This window comes from Tachyglossus aculeatus, chromosome 17 (genome assembly GCF_015852505.1).
Source record: "Tachyglossus aculeatus isolate mTacAcu1 chromosome 17, mTacAcu1.pri, whole genome shotgun sequence".
NCBI lineage: Eukaryota > Metazoa > Chordata > Mammalia > Monotremata > Tachyglossidae > Tachyglossus > Tachyglossus aculeatus.
The window spans coordinates 21,580,524-21,604,440 of record NC_052082.1 but is presented as its reverse complement, the minus strand read 5'-3'; the positions used below and the strand labels follow the sequence as shown (position 1 = coordinate 21,604,440).

At 40.7% G+C, this 23,917-nt stretch overlaps 1 protein-coding gene across 1 annotated transcript in view; it reads left to right on the top strand.

Moving 5' to 3' along the window:
- Positions 1-23,917, top strand: part of EFNB2 (ephrin B2) — a 50,982-nt gene that overhangs the window by 1,399 nt on the left and 25,666 nt on the right. Inside the window, exon 2 of the mRNA XM_038759164.1 lies at positions 22,768-23,051. Within this exon, the coding sequence (XP_038615092.1) occupies positions 22,768-23,051 (284 nt within the window). The remainder of the gene's footprint in view (positions 1-22,767; positions 23,052-23,917) is intronic.

Genomic DNA, 23,917 nt, shown 5'->3' with positions numbered 1-23,917 from the left:
ATCGGGTTGCCCCCACGGGGGGCTCACAGTCGTCCTCCCCATTTTATAGCTGAGGGGACGGAGGCACAGAGAAGTGAATAATAATCACAATCTTAATCCCATTTTACGGATGAGGGAACTGAGGCTCGGAGAAGTTTAGTGATTTGCCCCAAGTCACATAGCTGAGAAGCGGCGGAGGCGGGATTAGAACCCACGACCTCCGACTCCCAAGCCCGGGTTCTTTTCACTGAGCCCCGCTGCTTCTCTGATTTCCAAGAAATCAGATTGATTTCCAGCGCTTTCCAAGCGCTTAGTCGAGCGCTCCGCACACAGTAAGCGCCCAAGAAATGCGATTGAATGAATGAATGGATGGATGGATGGATATGTGCAGAGCGCAGGACTGAGCGCTCGGGAAGGTCCCATACCGCAATAAAGACAGAGACGACCCCTGCTCACAGCGACCTCACGGCGTCGAGGGAGGGGAATAATAATAACGGCATTTATTAAGCGCTTACTATGTACAAAGCACTGTTCTAAGCGCTGGGGAAGCGGCGGGGCCCAGTGGAAAGACCCGGCGGGGGGTCAGAGGTCGTGGGTTCCAATCCCGGCCCCGCCACTTGTCTGCTGGGTGACCTTGGGCGAGCCACTTAACTCCTCCGTGCCTCAGTTCCCTCACCTGTAAAATGGGGGTGAAGACTGGGAGCCCCGCGTGGGACAAGCTGATCCCATTGTATCCACCCCAGCGCTTAGAACAGTGCTCGGCACATAGTAAGTGCTGAACAAATGCCATCACTATTATTATCCGGTGCTTAGAACAGTGCTCGGCACATAGTACTTTCCAAGCGCTTCGTACGGTGTTCTGCACACAGTAAGCGCTCAATAAATACAATTGAATGAATGAATGAATAGTAAGCGCTGAACAAATACCATCACTATTATTACTCGGCGCTTGGAACAGTGCTTGGGGCCCATAGCAAGCGCTCAAATACCATCACTGTTATCATCTGGCGCTTAGAACAGTGCTTGGGGCCCATAGTAAGCGCTCGAATACCATCACTCTTATCATCCGGCGCTTAGAACAGTGCTTGGCACATAGTAAGCGCTAAACAAATGCCGTCACTATTATTATCCAGCGCTTGGAACAGTGCTTGGTACGTAGAACAGTGTTTTGCACCTAGTAAGCGCTTAACGAGTACCATCATTATTATTATTATAGGAAGCGCTTAACGAATACTATTATTATTAGTATTGAGGGGTGGGAGCCCCTCCGCCTCCCTCCCAGGCCATGCAGCAGTCCCGAGCTAAACGGCCACTCCTGAGCTGGGCTACTGTTTCCCGGCTCGGGGCATAAAACTGCCTGGTTTCGGTGGCCCCGCCGAGGGCTGTCACCTCCCCCGCTCTCTCTCTCTCTCTGTGCCCGTGGGGGAAATGCCAGCCACCCGCAGGTGCCCCTCCCTAGGAACCAGGGAGGTGGGGTGGAAGGGCAGGCCCTCCCTGCAGAGGAGACCAATATTTGCAAGCCATGGGCTTGGGAGAAACAGGTAGAGGAGGGGCAGGAGCTGGGACCTGCCTGGCCCACTTTTCCCGTAGGGAAATGGAAAAGGGGTGAGAGGGTGAGAAGTGGTGGAGAAAGGTGGAAAGCTTTCTCCCAGCCCTCTGCTAGCGTCCCCTCCCTCCTGGACCCCCTCACCCCCCGCAGTAAACAGGGGGGCAACAATTTCCCTGGGGAGCCCAAGATGCCCACCTGCCCTCCACACCTTGGTTGGAAAGACTGGCCCCTCCACAGATGGAGGATTCAGCCCGTGCCCACGTTCCAGGGTTTGAGTTGCCCAAACACCGTCCTCATTAGCAGGTCCAAAGCAGAAGGCTATAGGGAGCCCTAATAATGAATTTTATTGAGTCTTTTGCAAAATAAAGATCTCATAAATCCCCCCCCACCAAACGCCCAGGTTTTACAGTGGCACAGAATGCTGTGAGCCCACTGTTGAGTAGGGACTGTCTCTATATGTTGCCAATTTGTACTTCCCAAGCGCTTAGTACAGTGCTCTGCACATAGTAAGCGCTCAATAAATACGATTGATGACGATGATGATCCTTGTGGAAGTGATTCAGAATGATCACGCTCACCATACTCAAGAGGTGTATTGTTCAGGCCTATTTGTCTTCAGCAATAATGCAATCTAGGTTGTAGTCACTAAATTTAGACCCAACAGAGTCTTGTTTGGACAAAGGATTTTAACTTTCCCAACCTCTCCCTCCTGCCTTTGTTGCCTATACGCCCATGTTTCCGCTGGTTTCAGGAAGAAGGATCCTGTAGGGAACAACTTTTCTAAGACCATTGTCAAAAACGCATTCACCGTCTTTGAAACTCTATGTATATATTTTTTTAATCTGATGGCCTTTAAAGAGGTGGGGAAGCGATGGTCTGAGCATGCAGAGTTGCCTTTTAACTCCTTTGTGGGGATTTAGTTCGGGGGAAGTGGAAAAAGTATAAAGAAAAGATGTAAACTAGTTCATAAGAACTACCTATTAGCGTGTAAGATCCAGAAAATGTAATCATCATCATCATCATCATCAATCGTATTTATTGAGCGCTTACTATGTGCAGAGCACTGTACTAAGCGCTTGGGAAGTACAAATTGGCAACATATAGAGACAGTCGACAGAGACAGTAATCGAAGCTAATCAAGTTTGGATTGGAATGAGGAGGTAGAAAAATGCTGAATAAAGGAGTCATTCCATTTTAGCATGTCTTAAACTTTTTTATTCATTCATTAATTCATTCAGTCATTTATTGAGCGTTTACTGTTTGCCGAGCACTTTAGTAAGCGCTTGGAAAGTACAATTCGGCAACAGATTCTTATATAACATCCATTCTCCTCACATACTCCAAAAAGTTAAGGTCCAGTTTTTTTCTAGTCGAGTTGAAAAATTTGTCGTCATTAACACCATTTCAGAGTGTGGTTTTTTTGTTTTTTGGGGGGATCCCCAGTGTTACCCGGGAGTTTTCCTCTTGAGTATCTCCAACTCCTGATGGTCAGTAAACACGTATCGTTAAATCCAGACCACCCGTCTCTTTTTCTCTTCCCCCCAATGGGATTGATTTAAATTATTCTCCCCCCCAACTATACGATAATGTAAGATAATAAGCCTGTAGCGGTGGAGAATACAGCATCAGTAGCACATAGCACAGTAAAGGAATGGATACCTCATTCTAAAGCCAATAATCAGTTTGTACCTATAGAGGTCACTCTTCCAATACTCAAAACCTTCCGTCTGCCTTAACTTTAACTGGCCTTACTTTTCACTTTCATTGATAAACTTCTCGGTATTGTCTCTTTCTCCTAATTCAGTATGGCACATTTTTAAAGCCCCTGGGAAAATAAATTAGCACTTTGTCTTCTGGGCCAACGACTTCCTTTGAATCTTTACCATCGCACTTAACCCGTTGGGAGCCTAGTCTTTTCCCTTGGAACGCCATCATCATCAAAGGGCAGTATCTAAAGTCATACAATAAAAAAAAAATTTCCTGTTGAAATTGGATTCCCTCTTCTTCCTTTCCACCTTGAAATTGAAACACCAGTGGAAATACACTATTAAAATAGTCTTTCAGTGCCTGGGACTAAATATTACTCTATTTTACTTGTACATATCTATTCTATTTATTTTATTTTGTTAGTATGTTTGGTTTTGTTCTCTGTCTTCCCCCTTTTCGACGGTGAGCCCACTGATGGGTTGGGACTGTCTCTATATGTTGCCAATTTGTACTTCCAAAGCGCTTAGTACAGTGCTCTACACATAGTAAGCGCTCAATAAATACGATTGATGATGATGATTAGTAGGCTAATTGTAACCCAATTGGGAAGAAACATAACCAAATGTATTTGTTGATCTTGCTGTGCTCTTCGGGAACTGGTCTTCTCCCTCCCACTCCCCAAAATTGTTCCAGTTCTTCCCCAAATTGGGTGCCTAATTAATGCTAAATAACTTTGGAAAGAAGTCATCCCAATAAACAGGCTGAATCTAGCCCAGATAACTAGAAAATTTTTATGGCTGCTGCCTAGAGGAACTTGTGGTAGGGTCATGTTAAAAGGACTTCTTCCAAGATAACTACAGCCCATTAGTAGTAGGCAGTTCATTTATTTATTGAAGTGGTATGCTGATTTCTGTGACATTTCAACTAAAAAAAATCTGGTAAGATGGAGGGACTTATAGTAAAAATGTATGTGTCAGATTAGTAAAAAATGTGGAATAGTACATTCTTAGGCTGAGAAATATCAACACAATCAGCTTAGTTCATTTTGGGGTTCAACCTTTTTAGCAGGTGGCCGCAGAGGAAACTTGTAGTAGGTATTTGAACACCGGGTTCCGAAAAATGGTTTACAGATTCACTTTTTAGTAGAGGCTTTTATCACTCTGGCTAAAAAGAAAAAAATCCCATGATATTAATGAAAATAAATCGTAAGCTGCATGATGAAAGTATTACATTGTGTGCAATCGTTTGTGTTTTGTGATAGCCGTGGATCAGTCCTAGCTGTTCAGACTGCTCCCACTCTAGGAATTCAAGAACGTTATTCAAAATTTAACTTCTGTTATTCATTAACACTTAGTCAATTTTTTTTCCTAGCCAGGGTTATCACTAAACTAAAATGAGGTACTCAAAACTTTACCTTAATTTCATTTCACAAACAATGGCCTGCTTTTAAATTACATTTTAAAACTAATTAGGTTGACTTTATCGATGAACGCAACCAAACATTAGCAGCCGTGTTCTGAGAGTGCATTTCTTGTGTAAGGGGTTCACTACCCACCATATGCCATTGAGCAAGGCATTTTTTTCTTTCCCATCATTATTCTGTAGTTCTCTAATCGATTGACGTGAGGAAAACAAAGAGCAGCTGAATAGCCAGATAACCTATAATACATGGATCTGCCCCAGTCAGTCTCTGAATAAATACACGTCAGAGATTGATTTAAAAAACAACAACAAAGAACTACAATGGACGGGTCTAGTTAAACAGTCTATTCAATGGCACATATAAGCCAGCTTGTCTGCCATTGTATCTGAAATTCTTATTTTTGGAGGTAAACAAATGCACATTCACTACCGATTGAATAGCTCCTTGAACTATGCTCTGCAGTTTGCATTTGGGTTAATCTTGTCAGTTTTAATATAGAGAGGGGAAAAAAGGACAAAGCATCGGGGGTGAAATTGTTGGTGCTTTCAAATCCACATTCCTCACATTTTGTCAGGATGATAAACTGTAGGTAATGGACCGTCGTCGTTTGAGGCTTGAGGGGGGGACAACTTAGCCAACCCGGGCCCAGAGAGTCTCTCTTACAAACGTGTTTGGCAGTCGTCTTCTCAAACGATTTATGTGGGAATCGTATGTCGAGGGGACTGCATTCTTTAACTGACAATTAGTGCTCCAGGCTGTAGGCACGGGAGCTGAAGGTTATATTGACATGTTAAGGATTTGACTCCAAATCTTACATTCGCTCAGGAACCGTGACCATCGACGCTTTGAATAATGACAGTAGATTTGGAATATTATCATTAAATGCTTGGGGCACCTGCCATCCGAAAGTGGCTAAGCGAAGTATTCGTAGAGGATTTAGTACCTGATGAAGAATTCATTTTTGAATCGTTTCCCTTAACCTTTTCCATACAGTCTCAGCCAGAGTGCAGTTGGTTATACTTCCCTTGTTGATCTTAAACCCTCTTATCTGTAAACTTTACTAGGTGAAATACTTGGTTAGGTGTAATTACCTTTTAGATGAGGACTGGTTGAAAGTGATGTCACTCTCTTTTTTTTTTTTAAACCTACCCTTCCACTAGCATATTTTAGTGAGCTCATTGAGCTTCAGTATGACACATAATTTAGAGCTCCAATTCACTGAGCGTTCACCTAATGGGAAAGTACAGAAGTTGAAATCCCAGGATACTTTTACTGCTGTCTGCCTGGGGGGAGGTAGGAGGTGAGGAGGCATAAGCGGTAGCCCAGCTCCGTGACCTCCTTAATCAAAAAAAAGTCTACCTTTTTAGCTAAGAATTTAACATCTTATGAGCGTTTTCCTGTCAAAATTCTTAACCACAAATTTTTAAGAAGTGGTGCTCGGGGAGAAATAGTGATTTAAAGCAGCATTCGTGTATGCCTAATCTCTGCCGCCTATTGCCGCTGACTCTTAAGGAACCTGTTTTTCAGGCCATTTATCATGCACCTACATAGATTTTGCTTATGAGCTCACCCTTTATGTGGCGTGGTGGAGTTGAATAGGAATGTTCAACTGTCTAAAATATTTTGATGAAAATAGGCAGAACTAGAAGCTTCTAGCAGGACTTGGTTCTTTCAGGAAGGGTCTCCCCCTCCTCTTCCTTTCTCCCCTCTCCCCCCCCCCCCCCCTTATTTTGAGGGGAGGAGTGAGGAAGGGTATATGAAAAGCCTAGAAGGAAGGGTGGCCAATGGACGGTGTTAGAACAGCTTGGAAAAACTCCCGTGGCTCCATTGTCTCGCTAAAGCCTGAGAATACAAAGGCATAAGCAATTCAGCCCTTCTCCCATGATGGAAAATGTAAACCGTTGACATGGCTCCCCTGTTTAACTTGTTTAATTCTCATTTTAAATTCAGTACTATACCAGCCGTGTGAACTCTGAAGATTTCTTTAGTAATCCATTTTGTAGTTCCGAATCAAAAACAAAGTGAAAGGGGCTGACACAATTTGCTTTTATTTTTAGGCAAATCAACCCTGGTCATAGTTAATAAGGGGATTACAACCCAGACTAGGTCTTTACAGATGTAATGTAAATCAAGGGCAGAGTATAAAGAAACTGATCCCTTTTGATTGAAGTATGGTAAAAAGGCATAGAGAAACTAGCAGCAGTAATCTGATTGTATGGCAATAAAACCACCATTTTCTGTCTTTCAGATAAAAATAATGTGCTAAATCCATGCAGTTCATAAGATGTAAAGGCAGATAAAGAGTGATGCCATGGCAACATATAGATTAGCTTGATGTTAGAAATGACACGTCTCTGAAAAGGGTGTAGGAACTAAGTAAGGCCCTTTGCTCCAGGCTGTTGGGTATTATGTGAGAACTGCACAGAACTTGGAAATCAGGATTAGAAAGTATGAAAGACCTACTTGTGGCCTGGGATGGTTAAAGCGGTAAAGAAAAGCTGCTCAGTTCTTGCTCATTGGTGGTGTATAATATGGTAAAGGTAGATTGCGTTTACAGCTCATTTTTTTTATATTGAGATTTGGTCTGATTAAAACTTCAGATCACTGCAGTCCTTAGGATCTGGAAGATTTTCCTTTTTTTTTTTTTTTTTAACTCCTGGCCTAGCAGCAGAGGCCTTTCTAAAGGATTAGCTGCACTTTGCGTTTGTTTCCTTAATCTATTTGGGCTTCAGGCAGGGACATGCTGGGAAGGAACAGAGACCAGAGGGGATAGGTAGGACTGGGGTTATCTGAAAAGAAAACAGAGACCTTTTGATTTCAGCCATCCTTCAGGCCGGGCTCAATCTCACACCGCATGGGAGAGGCAAAGATAAACATTACACATTGTCCCTCTCCCATAGCCAGATAAATCTATTGCCATTTTTGCCATTCCCACCCCACAGAAAAGAGAAAGGAAAAATCCAATTTTAATTCGAATTAGCAATAAATCCAATAGCAGAGCTGATGGTACTAATCCAGGTGCTATAAATACGATCCAATGAATTTTATTCCTGAAATGTCAGATTGAAACCTAGAGTGGAGTGGAATGGACTCCGTTTGTCTCCAGTAGATATAAAAGAAAACCCCTGATCTGCTGATAAGGAAATCCTTTATTGCCCCTATCCTGAACAACCTTGGAAGTAGATTAGTAGGTTAGTGGGATTTGCCATTTTAGAAACCCCAAAAGACTACTGATTTCCTTATTCCATTACTGCCTCATTCTGTCCTCTAAACTTCGGTGAACACTTACTCTGTGTAGAGCACTGACCTACAGGTGCAGGTCAAAAAGGTAATATTTGCTTTTATTGCTTGCCGTTTGTGTGCTTAGGGGGAATTCTGGAGAGAGAAACGCTGCAGACCACTAACTGAAGTTTTAGTGGAACAGGTGTATTTTAAAAAACAGAACTCAGTGCTGGGTCCTTGGCATTAGTTTTGTAGCTTTTGTTAGGGTGATGGATGAATCTTAATTACATTCTAAATAGTCTGTTTTCTACTTTGATGGTTTTTGCAATGACAGCTTCATTCCCAGAGCAGCCTCACTAACAGCTGATGTTGGAGGATATGATCTATTTGGAATAATTTGTTACATATGTCTTTTTTTCCCATCGAAGAAATGACATTCTTAAGGAATTTGAAGACCTCAGTAGACTACATCTATATTCTAATGCCAGATCTTGCACTTTACATGCTTTTGATGATGATTTCCCTCCTTTAATTTAACCTCCAGTAGTCTAGATCAAAAGATCTACTTCATTTACTGAGGTTCTGCCGTGCGAGTTGGGGCACCTTCTAATTTACAGGCTGGTCACATCCAAGCACCTTGCATTCTGCATTTGACAATGATTGCTAATGGGCCATTCAACTAAAGTATTTGCTTGTTAACAGGGAACAGAGCATGATAAATGTCCAGCAAGCTTGCGGCCTCCTTCAGCTTTTCAAATGCAGACTGGTGCATATTTATGGTAGGCAAATGACAAAAGAAGAAGCAGAATTACTCTGGCCTTATGCTTTCTGTTAGAATAAGGGTTAAAGTGATTAAAGACATAATGCAGAAAGCAAAGTCATTTGTTTGATAACTACTATCCAAGATTTAGCTTTCAACCTATCTGCCCCATCACATTTCAGAAATGTTATTGGCAGAGCCATGTGGCTGGAAAGCCAGAAAAAGTGGGGTATGATTTGTGCTTTCTGAACGAAGTGCCAGGTAGGACTATTTACTTGGTCCCGTAGAGAATCTGGAATACACCTTGAGAAGCCATGTGGCCTGGTGGATAGAGCACAAGCCCCCCGAGTCAGAAGTACCTGGGCTCTCGTCCCAGCTCCACCACTTGACTGCTCTGTGAACTTGGGCAAGTTACTTAATTTCTCCGTGCCACAGTTACCTCATCTGTAAAATGGGTATTATGACTGTGAGCCCCATGTGGGGGACATGAACTGTGTCCAACCTGACCATCTTGTACCTACCCAGAGCTCAGTACAGTACCTGGCATATAGTAAGTGCTTAACAAATGCCATTTAATTAAAAAACCCCACAAACAACCAAAGTTTAAACCACTAATGATCCTATTCTATTAAACTGTTGATTTTTTTTTCTGCATCCATTCCAAGTTTTCCATAAACCAGGGAATTTCTCAGTTGGTGACTTCGTATGTCATGATTTCAAAATAGAAAGCTCTACCATGAGAAAGCCATGTTAAGGAAATTAGCTCCTCTGCTCTCTTGTTACTGTAGTTATCTAGGTAAAATGGTAGCTATCAGGTAAATTGTTTTACCATTTCTGTTCTACAAATCACAAATACGTATTTTTAGAAATAGGTGTGTGTTAAGCACTCTGGGGATGAATAACTGTTACACCACGAATTTTGAAAATGTCACTGAATTTCTTAATTACTGCATCTGTATATTGTAACAAAGCTATCCCCTGCATTTTTCTTGGAACCAAATCCTATCAGCTACTTTTAGTGAGCGAGAACTCTGCAGTAGCTACTTCTAGTGAGGGGTATGAACTCCTCATTCCTTAATTTTCACCTGCTGAATTTTTTCACTAGCGAAATGCCTTAAGGAGACAAATCATTAACAACAGAATTGAGCACCTATGTTTGGAGAACTATACTATTCACTGACTGCAGTAAAGTACAGAAGCAATATAAGACACTGTCCTGTCCTTCCAAGTAAATAAGCAAGCCCTTTCCCTCTCCATTTTTTTTTTAAACCTCTATTCTGTGGATTACTCTCTTGCTCATAATCAGGTCTGGGCTAGAGCAAGGGGCAGTAGGGGAGAGCTGGGTGGGCATCTGCACTGACGGAGGGGACCTTAGCCGTACAAAGCCTCCCCAAGTCTGGGCAAGTAGTCCTCTTGCAGGCAATGCAGTCCGTTGAGTAGCTGAGCAAAAAAAAAGGTTGGTTTTCTGGGACAGTGCATGGATTCCCTTGGTGTCAGAGCAAAAGCACTTCCTGGTGGGGTCCCTGAGCTTGGTCTCCTTTGGTATTTAAAGGAGACTCTTCACTCAGCTGCTCAGGCCAGGCTTGGGATTCCTCTTAGGGAGTGGCCCTACCGTGGGACCAGGGTAAAGCCGTCATCAGGTAACACTGACTTTTGGCAGGAGGAGTCTTGGGCCAAACAGAAGCAATTAGCAGCGGTGCAGAGCTGGGAAGTCAACTCCTCTTGTTCAGGCCAGCTTGCAGTGAACCTATTATGAGTTTGCTGCCTTGATTTTTGGGACTACTTTCTAGTCAGTTCGGATAGCAGCGTACCTTGGCGTTTGTGGTAAAAGCAGTAGGGGTGAATTTGTTCTTAGCTAGTAGAAATCTGGGTTTAAAGACAACACTTTTCAGGAACAGTCTATGGTTTAATGGTTGCTTTTTTGCTCACCAAGTCTGTGTTCTGCCAGCTAGGCCCAAAGTGGTCCAGGATGTTTTTAGAAGCTCTTATCCTCTCTGTTCTATTTATAGGGTAGTGATCCAGGTGAATTATCTTTAGGAAACTTGGTGAGGGAGGAGGAATAATGAGAATCTGAGTCAAACTAGAGCCAAGTACCCTATAGAAACTCATAAAATTATTACTATGAAATAATTTTACCTTGACAATAACCTGAGAATAATAGATTACTTGGCCTATTCAAGTGTGTGTGTGTGTGTGTGTGTGTGTGTGGTTATCTATACAGATAAAGATGTACTTCCAGAATTTTGTGGCCATCCTCATTTTCACTCCTGGATGTGTCCTCTGGGGGAAAAAAAATATCCAATTTTAAGTTTGTACCCTGATACTTGTTTTTGAAAACCAACATCCATTTGGCATAGTGATTTTTCTACCACTTAATATTGCTCCTCTGTCAGAATAATCTCTAGCAGGCAGATTGAAGGTTTGTTAGGTTAATCGTTCTTGACATCACTTTGCTATGCCTCTTTTTCCCCATAATGTTCGGTTATTTCTAAATAGCCCTTTTTTAAGGTGGCATTAACTCCTTAGGTACTTAGTAGAAGTAGAAATAGTTATTTGACATTTATTGCCATGAGAAATGATAATAACTTTGTCCCCTTGTCCAACACTGTACTTTTATGAAATAATGTTTGATCCATCTTCTGTTGCGGAGAGGAAGTTGGATTAGCAATGACGTTTGGTTAGACGCTGGGATTCCTGCTCCAAAGGCTAAAGAGATAGTATGACATCTTTTTTAAAGCCTAGTCACTATTAAATGCCATTTTATTTTGTATTTTGGGAATGCTGCCAGCTGCCAGCTTGTCAGAGCTGAGAAGCCTCAAATCAAGTCCAGGCCTATTTCTACAGCGAACTAGAATCCTGGCTTCTTGCCTGTGGATTCATTCAATGCAGCCCATCTGGCTTTTGATGTTCTGCAAGTTTGAAGCAGTTTGTTTAAGGAAGCTATGCAGTGAAGACCGGAGAACCTCTCTGTCTCCATACATGCTGTAGCTTTGACTCTCTTGCATTTTCATTTTCACTCGAGCTTGCCATCTGCTTACCTATTGCTGGAGCAGCAAGTCGGTCTCTCTACCTGACTAGATAAAAATATAAATTTGGAAGAAGAAGCATCTTAACTCCTTTTGGGACTCTGAAGTCCCACGTAATCTACTGTCTGCATCTCTGTTGCTTTCACCATGTTTAATTAATTTCAGTTTAGTAGCAGCCTGGCTTAATCACTCCAAAGTACTTAACCTTTGTTTTTGTCAAAGTAATTCTGGGCTTCGTACGTTCACTTAGGGAGGCAACAAAATTACCAGGCAGTATGAAAGCATACCTTTGGTGGATTACTTGCATCAAAAGTGAGAAGTTTCAAAAGTCAGATTTTTTTCTTCATTTCAACATCTAACAATGTCCTACCAAAACTTGATTACGTTTTTCTCACGCGTTTCAAATACGACTTTTTTTTAAGCTGCATATAAAAGTACATTTAGAAGATTTGTGGTGAAATGACCTGAAAATATCTGCCCCTCCCCACCCACAGACTCTAGCTCTATTGTGTCTTATCAAAGATGTGTAAATCCCATTTCTTTAATTTTGCAATGTTACAATACAGTACTGTGTATCACAGACTCTGACGGCATGATTTGGAAGTTCTTTTCATCTCTATGGTTTCCTTACTCAGCCAAATGGAATGAAGCACTTTCTCCTAAAAACAACTGAGAACCAGCTGAAAATTTTCCCAATTTTTTTTTTTAATATAAGATGTAGTCACGTTTTGTAAGCGCCTCGCCTATAAATAACAAGAGTTCCCCACCTTCTTTTGTGGACTCTTGCATGGAACATGGTTTGGAACAAGACTGTACAGGTGCAAACAAATTACAGTTGAGAAAGAGACGACTGTAAATTCTCCTCATCAGTGCATGACGAAAGATAACATAGTAGAACGTGGTATGAATGAAATCATCCATTTTTGTTGTCCATCCCACCTGCTTCCTTACTTTGTTTTTACCTTTACGGTCTTGTTTCGAGATCCAGGTTGTGAGCTTGGCTTTTGGCAGGTGCCAGCTGGTCTCTGTTAAATTAAGTCAGTCAGAATTTTTTTTTTCCTCTTGGGGTGTTGTCTCTCACACGCGGGCGGGCTATTGGCACATTATGGTTCTGCAACTTTTCAAGGGTGTTATAATTTTCATCATAAGCTTTTAGGGTCTCGCAGCTGTTTTCAAGAGAGGCAGGTTTTTATTGCCCTGCAATCACTGTTCACGTTTTTTTCTTGTCTCAAACAGTTCATTTCCCCTTTCTGGAAAGGAATGTTTTCAATAATATTTAAAAAATAATCTCACATTCTTTCGGTATCATGACAGTAGGAGAAAACACCAGCATGTCCATCAGTGGAATCTACTTTCATTGCAGTAAAGACTCAGTTGTGCCGCGCTGTAGGCAATGAAATGTAATCTTATTGTGACTTGTATAGTAACTGTGGAACAACAGAGGAAATGGATTTAGATTAAATATAGGTGTACCCCATAGCGTATGGATTTTGTCATAGAAATTGAGGTTATTGGGGCAAAGAGTGTTCCCTCTGGCTCTGTCATTATGAATTAGTGTTTAGTGAAAACTAGTCTGTTGACTGCAGATAAATTACTCTTCACATACCTCATGCTGTATGTAGTTTGTTACATACACACACACACACACACACACACACAAATTCCCCTGCTTCCCCTCCCTCCCTCCCACCTTCTCCCCCTTCCCAATTCTCCTGAAGTAGCTGAAATGAGGGCTTGTCAAACTGGTTTGTGGCCTATATGCTCCCAGTGCATTTGAACCCCTGGTCTTATCTTTCCTTTTCTCAAATATTTTGCTCATCGTTGCGTGAAGTTTGGTTTGAAATGTACACCCACACTTTTAGTGCTGGGATTCCTAATACTTTAATGGCTTCAAACTGGATAACCCCTTATTACCCCCTTTCTTTTCCAAGAATGAACCAGGTTCAAGTTGCAAATGATCTTTGTTTCAGAAAAATGGCAAAGAGGGGCACCTGTGAAAACAAGCAATTGTTCCAATACATACACATTTGGATTAAGGCAGGGGATGCCAATTGAATCTTCCAATTACTGCCTTGTTTCTTGGCAGTTTAAAGTCAGTGAGAAGATAGAGTGCTAGCAGTTGCTCGAAGTTAAGGTAATTGCCGGATACACCAAGAACAGTATCTGGTAACTTAGTTCTATATAAACTTAATACCCTGTAACTGCCCCCAATCTCCCAGGTTTTCAGACAGCGTGTTTTTGCAGAAACCTGTTCTGATGTTAGAGTGCAAAAGGGGGCAGTAAAGTGCTATCCAAAAAAATGTTGATTCTTTTTTCCTAGGGATCTTTTATGGTAGATATTATAGTCCTACTTAGGCCTCTGACTTGATTACTTGCATTAAAATAAGAATTTCATGACTGTTTTTTGGCATCAGCGATTCTAAGCAATTTAGATTAAACCAAAGCAATGAAAGACTGAATATCTTGCGTGAATGTGAGGTGTGCCATCAAATTTGAATCATTATGAATATAGCCTCCTTTATTAAACACTCCTACAGGGTGTTTCCGAAAGCCAAATGAGCACAGACCTCTTGTTTTGTGTTTTAGCAATGTTACGTCTCTGTGGAAACAAAATAAGAAAAAGGCAGCTTTTAGGTTGGTAATGCCTCGCTGAAGTACTGAGATGTGTAGTGGTGTCATGGGTCAAGAGTTGGGCTCTTATCCAGAGTAGCATGCATCATTTATCAAGAGGTAACTAGAAAGAACAACTAATTACAATGCACCTACAGAGAGTTTTCCCATTCACAGATTCTACAGCATAACCAATTTACAGTGTGTAGCTTCTGTTCTTGTACTTTGCCTCTGGCATTTAATAAAAGCAAAGAGAAAATTTTTTTTTTCCTGAACTGCAGTAAATTGCAGGTGTTTGAAGATTCAATGTCGGAAGCAAGTGAATATACTCACAGAGCTAAAGTTTGCAAACTTCTGTGTTAAATTAAGCACTCAATACAGCGCTCTGCACACAGTAAGCGCTCAATAAATATGATTGAATGAACGAATGAAATCCCGTTCATTGAATCGGGTGAGGCTTCAGATTGCTAGAAATATTTTGTAACTGATTAACCCACATTTAAGAACTAGTCTCATCTCTTCAGTGTTTTCAGTTACTAGATCTAATATGCAACATATTTGTTTCAGTTTGGTACCAGAAATCAGTTTATTTAGTGGGCCAGAATTCTGTTATACAGAAAGGAGAAAAGTTTACTTTGCATTGATCATTTAAAACATAGAAATCTAAAGCTTATGATTTATAGAAATTCTATTCTAAAAACTTGCTAATTTCTATTTGAAAAGAAATAAGAGCTTCATTGAAACAAAGGACAAACCATGGTACATTTTAAACTATTTTTATGGAGAAGCAAGACAGATGTATTTCCAAAAATATTATAATGTTTGACACAAGTTAAAGTCTAGTTGGAAACTAGTTAAAATTTGCAAATAGCTTGAGATATATATGTATATATATATATATATATTCTGTAATTGAGAATAGCATCTGATACATGCAAAGCTCATCTAATAAAAATATTCATTTTTTTTAAAAAATATATATGTCCTCATGTTATAATATGCCCTGGTGGTAGCGGCAACAAGTTATTGCCTTGTTGGGAGGCTTATCCCTATACCTTGTGTACCATCTTCGTGGTATCCAGAGATCTTGCTTCTGGTGGTTGCTAACACTGTTCTCTCTCTACATAATGGTGAAAACTATCTTGAAAGGCATCACTAGGGAACATAGTGGTAGAGGGAAAGCAGAAAAGTGCACAGTAGATGTGACACTGCCGCCACCACCACCTGCCTGCTGTGTGACCTTGGGCAAGTCACTTAACTTCTCTGTGCCTCAGTTTTTTCATCTGTGAAATGGGAATTCAGTTCCTTTTCACCCTCTTATTTATACTGTGAGCCCCATGTGGGACAGGGACTGTGTCCTACTTGATTATCTTGTATATGCCCCAATGCTTAATACAGTACTTGGAACATAAAATTTAACTAATACTATGTATTAGTTAATACACAGTACTCCCCTTCTAGACTGTGAGCTCACTGTTGGGTAGGGACCGTCTCTATATGTTGCCAACTTGTACTTCCTAAGCGCTTAGTGCAGTGCTTTGCACATAGTAAGCGCTCAGTAAATACGATTGATTAATGCTATATAAGAATAATAATTATCATTGCCACCAACTTAGCCAAAATAGTAAGTTATCTCCCACATTAGGTAGTGGGACAGTGGTCAAAATCTGAAATACCCACCCAAATGAGTTGACTGCTTCATCCTAGCTTCAAGGTGTGTGTGGGATGTGTGTGTGTGTTTGTGTGTGTGTGTGTCCGTCCAGTTTCAGAAGTGAGCCTATTATAATTACGTTCCTTAAATGTTGTTAACCTGATATGCACTTTCATAGTATGGAAGTATAGACATACATTATATCAATTGCTTTCACTTGTGACTTTGTTTTAAATTTGACAGTGTGCTGGTCAGAGATGCATACAGAGAAGCAGCGTGGCTCAGTGGAAAGAGCCCGGGTTTGGGAGCCAGAGGTCATGGGCTCTAATCCCAGCTCCGCCACATGTCTGCTGTGTGACCTTTGGCAAGTCACTTAACTTCTCTGAGCCTCAGTTCCCTCATCTGTAAAATGGGGATTAAGACTGTGAGCCCCACATGGGACAACCTGATCACCTTGTAATCCCCCCCAGTGCTTAGAACAATGCTTTGCACATAGTAAGTGCTTAACAAATGCCGCCATCATTATTATTATTAGGATGTGCTTTTCATTGACCTTGAAACTAAATTTTGCTTTTTTTTCCTAATTTGGGAATGTTATATTGATTTTTCAGTATTATTACATAGCTAATGATTCCATTAGCAGGTGAATGCTGCATAGTGTTAATATTGATTACATTAAAAAAAATAGTTTGTGCACAGCATTGCATCACAAATGCTGAGGAACAGATATTTAAATAAGGCTTTCAAACTGCATTTCCGTGGAACTCATCTATTATTTAACTTGTAGTTTTCCATTGATTTTTTTTAATATGTGCCTGTCAAAATTAGTTATGGTAAGCCCAGAAATTTGCCACTACTACTCCTATTTTAAGCTACAGCTTGGGACAGCAGAGGGTTGTTACCTTTGCAAAGTGGGACAGGGATTGTCTGATTTGACTATCATGTATGCATTTCAGTGCTTAGCCCAGTGCTTGGAACAAATAAAGCACATAATAATAATAATAATAATAATATAGAGAAGACAAGTAGAATGACACTAACAGGTTGTCTTCCGCCTTGACATGCTCTATCTTGCTATTTTCTCAATCAGTCATATTTATTAAGCGCTTACTGTGTGTAGAGCACTGTATTAAGCACTTGGGAGAGTACAATATAAGAGCTGGTAGACATGATCCCTGCCTACAAGGAGCATCTCATCAAGGCAATCTGTGCTTACAGAGTTGGGTCTTGGCTATGTTTTAGGAAAATCCAGAAATGTTATTGTAACAAGTATCACCACCACATCCACCTTCCAGATTTATTAGGTTTTATGTATGGTCATGGAATGTAAGAAATCTAAACACAATAGGATAGTCCCTTTTTAAAATGTGTGGGTAGGTATCCATATTTTGGGCTAGGCCAATATGAAATTTTAAAGAATACAGTCAATTCCATATTCTGCCAAACTCAGAACTGTCATAAGTAATAATTATTAATCAAGTCTGGATATCGTTGCATACTCTAGGAGTGGAAAGGTCTTGTTCATAGATACTTAGGGAAGTGTCTATGCAATTATTCATTCATTTATTCGATCATATTTATTGAGCACTTACTGTGGGCAGAGCACTGTACTAAGTGCTTGAAAAGTACAATTCAACAACAGAGACAATCCCTACCCAACAACGGGCTCACAGTCTACAAGGGGGAAGACAGACGTCAAAACAAGTAAACAGGCATCAACAGCATCATTATATGTGAACAGAATTATAGGTATATGCACGTGATTAATAAAATAAATAGAATAATAAATATGCACATATATACATGAGTGCTGTGGGGAGGGGAGGGGGTAGACCAGAGGGAGGGAGTCGGGGAGATGAGGAGGAGAAAAGGAAAAGGGGGGCTTAGTCTGGAGGAGATGAGCTTTCAGTAGGGCTTTGAAGGGGGGAAGTGTCTAGTTTGGCATATGTGAGGAAGGAGGGCATTCCAGGCCAGAGGTAGGATGTGGGCCAGGCTTTGATGGCGGGTCAGGTGAGAACAGGTACAGTGAGAAGGTTAGCCCCAGAGGAGTGGAGTGTGTGGGCTGGGCTGTAGAAGGAGAGAAGGGAGGTGAGGTAGGAGGGGGCAAGGTGATGGAGAGCTTTGAAGCCGAGAGTGAGGAGTTTTTGCTTGATATGAAGGTTGATAGGCAACCACTGGAGATTTTTCAAGGAGGGGGGTGACGTGCCCAGACCGTTTCCGTAGAAAGATAATCCGGGCAGCAGAATGAAGTATGGACTGAAATGGGGAGAGACGGTGTTGGGAGATTAGAAAAGATGCTGATGCAGTAATCCAGTTGGGAATCAATCAATCAATCAATCATATTTATTGAGCGCTTACTGTTGCAGAGCACTGTACTAAGCGCTTGGGAAGTACAAGTTGGCAACATACAGAGGCAGTCCCTACCCAACGGTGGGCTCACAGTTTAGAGCCCACTGGAGTCTAGGGAAATGAGCGATTGTACTAACAAGGTAGTGGTTTGGATGGAGAGGAAAGGGCAGATCAGGGATTGGACACCCTGCCCCGCCCCCAACACACACACACACACACACACACACACACACACACACACACACTCACACTCTCACACTCTCTCTCTCTCTCTCTTCATAGAAAAGGTACAGAAGTGCAGATCTTCAGTCATCAAGCGTGCATCAAGCTATCCAGAGTTCTTCATCTTTCACCAGTCCAATAATGGAAAGGCTATTTAGACAAATAAGGAAGGCCACAAACAAATTTATCGTCCTTTTCTTAATTATGGTGTTTTTTTTATTGTAACCTTCAGGGCACAAAGAACAGAATAGTGAGCCATTGGTAAATTTGCTAGGCACCTTATGTTTGGCTGTCATGTTTTAGTGCCCTCGCTGACTTACAGCAAGAAACATAACTTGGCTTGCTCATAATCAGTTAGTGTAGAAAATTCATTGTCATGGGATACATTGTGAAAACGCTCAGTGCTAAACAAATTCAGTGGGCAGTTATCTTCCTAAACACTTCTGAAGGTTCTTCCAGGTATATCTCACAAGAAAACTCTGTGTGTGTGTGTGTGTGTGTGTGTGTGTGTGTGTGTAAATTACTGGATGTAAAAATGTGCTAAGTGATTTAGGCATGTCTAGGCACACATTTTAAATAATCCAATGTCCATGCAGTAGAACAACGTTGTTCACACTTGGACATCGAGGTCGCATTAGTAAGGTGCCATCAACCTTAGGCCACTGTCTAGTTTGCATTATAAAGCTAATATTGTTAGGAAATGGAGCCCACTTATTTGCACATACATGAATCTTGTGGTAGATAAATGGAAAATGTCCCAAAATTGCATTGTTTTCTTTCAGTGTATTATAGTAAACCAGTCTATCAGATCCATGTGATTTTTAGTTTGTTTTTTGGGTTTTTTTTATTACAGCCCTTAGGAGACCCAGTTAAACTGTGGCTATATTTTTATAAACCTGGTTTAAGTGTCTCCTTTTAAAGGCTATAATAATGTTGGTATTTATTAAGCGCCTACTATGTGCCAAGCACTGTTCTAAGCACCGGGGGGAATATAAGGTAATCAAGGTTGTCCCACGTGGGGCTCACAGTCTTAATCCCCATTTTATAGATGAGGGAAGTGAGGCACAGAGAAGTTAAGTGACTTGCCCAAAGTCACAAAGCTGACAAGTGGTGGAGCCGGGATTCAAACCCATGACCTCTGACTCCCAAGCCCGGGCTCTTTCCACTGAGCAACGCTGCACCACTCCAGTCGGAGAATAGCTCCTTGGCAGGAGGCTTGAAACACAAAATGTTCATGAGACACTAGGCCAATCAGCATAGCAGATCTCAGTTTTCTTGACTGTTTTTCAAAACTATGCCATTAAACCTTCCCAAATAACTATTTTCTAAATATGGAAAAGAGGTTTCGGGAAGCAAGGGAGATTGACTGCCCCAATCAGTGGTGTTGATTGAGCGCTTATTGTGCACAGGGCACTATACTAACCTCTTGGAAGAGTACAGTACTGATATTAATTCTAGCCAATGTCCTCATCTTTGTTATTTAATGCTATTTTCATTTTTAACCAGTGCGTACTGTGTAACATTGCTCAAATACGTAACTTTAGTAGATGTCAGAGAGATCCAGCGTTTTGATTCTGAATTCCTTATTCAGTGGCCATTGTGAATTTCTGTGGTGGGAGAAAAGCAATTGATGAGAATCACAGTCCTCTTTGATTCTATCAATGTAGTCTAGCGGACCAGCGTTTCCAAAAGGAATGAACTAAATTCTAAACCCTGCATCAAGAAAATAGCATGGAGAATGCTGGTTTTAGGATTTTAAATATGATTCCTAATTAATCTTTTAATCTTCAAAGCTAATGGTGAAATTTGGCTTGGGGGAAGGGATTGATAAGGTTCTGTTGTCAGATGACACTCATCAGAATATTTTTCAGTTAATTATAATGAGGATTTTTGCAAATGGTAGGTGCATGCCAAAGTAGATAAGTTGTCTTATTATATGCTCATATATACGAAATACTGTAAAGTCTGTGTGGAGTGGGCAGTAAGTGGCCATACTTTGGACCTCCAGGATTTAGGAGTGGAGTACAGCTCTCCTATTCACTCAGGCTTCTTCCCACATTCTGGGATTTTTCTGCCTGAGTGGGAGAGTACTAAGAGGCAGTGACTGTAAATAGGACACCAGCCTGAAAGCTCTGTGTCCTTTAAATGCACATGCCAGTCTTCTGGCATCCCTCATAAGTGTTTTGTGGTGATTGACTTTATGAAAAATCAGTAAATCATACAGAGTTCCCCAAAACTAGAGTCTAAATCCAATTTATTGACCTAGTGACTCGGGAGAAAAAGCACTTGGCTTCTGTTTTTATGGAATTTAAGTGCTTATTATGCATCGAACACTGTTCTAAGTGCTGGAGTAAGAACAAGTTAAATAGACACAGTCTCTGTTCCACACAGGGCTCACAGCCTAAGTCGGATGGCGAACAGGTATTTTATCCCCATTTTACAGTTGAGGAAACTGAGACACAGAAAAGTCACTTGCCCAAGGTCACACAGCAAGCATTTGGTAGAGGTGGAACTAGATCCCATATCCTCCTACTCCCAGGCCTGTGCTCTTTCCACTAGACCATCTGCTCAAGAGTAGTATGGTAGTTGGTATCAGAAAGCTTAATTTTCATGTGACTTTTTTTTTCCAAGCCTGTGCTAGTGTAGTTTTATGGACGTATCTCCATTTATCTTCCAAAATTATTTGCCTCTGGATGTTGGATTTCTAAAAGTTGTTTGTAATTATTTTATGATGATTTTGGCTCTTTCTGCAGAAGGCTTTTGGAATTAGGTCATCAATTTATAACCTAGTTCACTTCTAACTCAGAGAAAATAATGATTATGTCTTCCTCTGCAAGAGTTCATGTAATTTTTTTTAAAAAGCTATGGAAGGAAATAACATGGAAAGAGTGGCACATTGGCATACCCAACATGCATTTTTCCTGTCATGAAATTGCGTTTTTTAATAAACCTGTAATTTTTTTTTTCTTTGTCGTTACATGCTGTTTCATAACCCGAATACTGGATTTACAGAGCCTTCAGAATAAAATTAATGCCATTCATTAGTATGAATTATAAGCTTATCCTTAGTAGTAGTGGAGCCAAGCAATTCCCTACTTATGGATTTGAAATTTTGGGCATTCCATTATGCTCTTCTCGTAACCATTAGAGTATCTTGGCCCAATAATAATCGTTGCTGGTGGGCTTCTTCCCTTAAATAAAGGGTTGTGTTGGAGGGATTCAAGGCCTAAAGCTTTGTTCCCAGGCTTTAATATTTTAATGAGCACTCAGACTTGGCTACTTACAAATGAGCTGGGGGGTTTTAAGTGGTGTTTAAGGTTAGCACTTTTGGAAGGATGTTCATTAAGAAACTCTTGTTTCAGTTTCTCAGGGCACCTCTCCATTAAGGACGAGCTTTCCAGCAGTATGGCTGGCCAAGAAGAGTGATGGGGGGTGGTGGGGGAGAGAGAGAGGAAAAAAAAAATTGAGAGATGCTTTCTGCTCAGGGCATTAGGAGATATTGTATCAGTAGCCTTAATAATGACTTGCTTCTAAGCATTAATTGGAGCAAATTCATCTTAAGGGGAAAAAACTAGTACTGCAGCAGGACAGTAGCTGTTGTCCTCACAAGAACAGGACTCTTCATTTTGCAGCTGAATCAATATCACAGCTAATTATTCCTATTTATCTTTTACTCTTCTGTAAGACGCTTCAACGTCACCATAAAAAATGCTGTTATTTGATCAGACTGGCTAATTATGATAAGTAATTTGAAACATTCCTGATGAAACTTGCCTGTTAATTAACTTCCAACAGCAAAATGGAAAATAACAAAACAAGTGTTAGAGCATCCCTGAGATTGATGAAATCTTTGCATGGTATCCCTTGTGTATTAAAGCTGCCAAATGGTTAAAAAAACAAATAGGTGGGAAGATCTGACTCACATCAGAGAAAAAGTTCTTTCGAACTTACACAAAGAGCTACTGAAACATTGCAAGTGAAGAGGTGGGGAAGCAATTACAGCAAACCTGATCACACCTCTACTTAAAAGGTGTTTGCTTTTCTCAAAAGGAAAAAGAAAAAAGCAACAACCCTACACTCAGTTCCTAAAACCTCAGTAGTAGAATTAGCCCGTTGATAGTCTGAACAAACCAAGTTAAACTGTGGTCCATATTTTGCTTGCTAATTTACCACTCCAAACAAGCATAGTATCTGGTTAAATGTGGCATTGTGTAGCTGTCTTTAATTTTTTTCCATTCATCTCACTTGTCTTTCTTTTGGTTCTTTCAGGTTTCTACCAGGACAAGGACTGGTACTATATCCACAGATAGGAGACAAACTGGATATTATCTGCCCAAAGGTGGATTCTAAAACTGTTGGCCAATATGAATATTATAAGGTTTATATGGTTGATAAAGACCAAGCAGATCGATGCACTATTAAAAAGGACAACACACCTCTGCTCAACTGTGCCAAGCCAGACCAAGACGTTAAATTTACCATCAAGTTTCAAGAGTTCAGCCCTAACCTCTGGGGTTTAGAATTTCAGAAAAACAAAGATTATTACATTATATGTAAGTACAGAATATTGCAGTACAATTCATGAATTTTGTAGAAGTAAACAAATTAAGGGTTTGTGTGGTGTTGATTTTCTTTGAATAATCTTTTGTTAAGTTGGTGTGTAGAATACTTGACATTCCATTGCTTGCTTCCCTTATAGGGTCTACAGAATCAAAGTATTAATGAAACTTCTGTCAAATTCCAGAAACAGGAAAGCTTGGTTTCAGGCTAAAGATTGTCAATGGATAATTTACCAAAATGAAGTCAGAAAAAATTAATCTACACTGCCCTTGGTGCAAAGGCAGAGTTTTGAACAGAAATTCTGGGGAGCTAGTTTTTTTTTTAATGTACCTGTGAAGTGATCTAGGCATCTTTCACAGCAGGTGCTTTCCCACCTTAATAGAAAGAGAAGTCACTGTGGGATTTTTCTATTGGGCATGATCATGCTAATAGACAAGATCATTTTCTGTTAATTTGAAAATCAAAATCCTCAATACATAGTTATTCAAGGACACATTTTAATTTTTTTTTAACTTTCTGATGTCTCTAAGAATATTCAGCCTTTTCCTTGAAAGGAAGGTTTTAAGAACTACAAAGCAGTGGATGGAGCATATCAGTCTAAAGCTATTCTAGTAGATCTAAAAATTAACAGCATGATTAAAATATCTTTTGAGTCTTCCCCTTTTATTTTGTTCAGTAGTTTTGCCCACCTTTCTACCTTGACACCCATGAGCATTCACATTTACTGACAGCTTGCTTACATGATTCCATATTCTGTATTTGGATGGGGTAGTTGGGAGATGAAGCCTCAGAGCAGAGTTTGACCGTGAGACTAAAGGGGTTTGGAGTTTTCTGGCTCCTTCCTGCTGACATGTTGCAC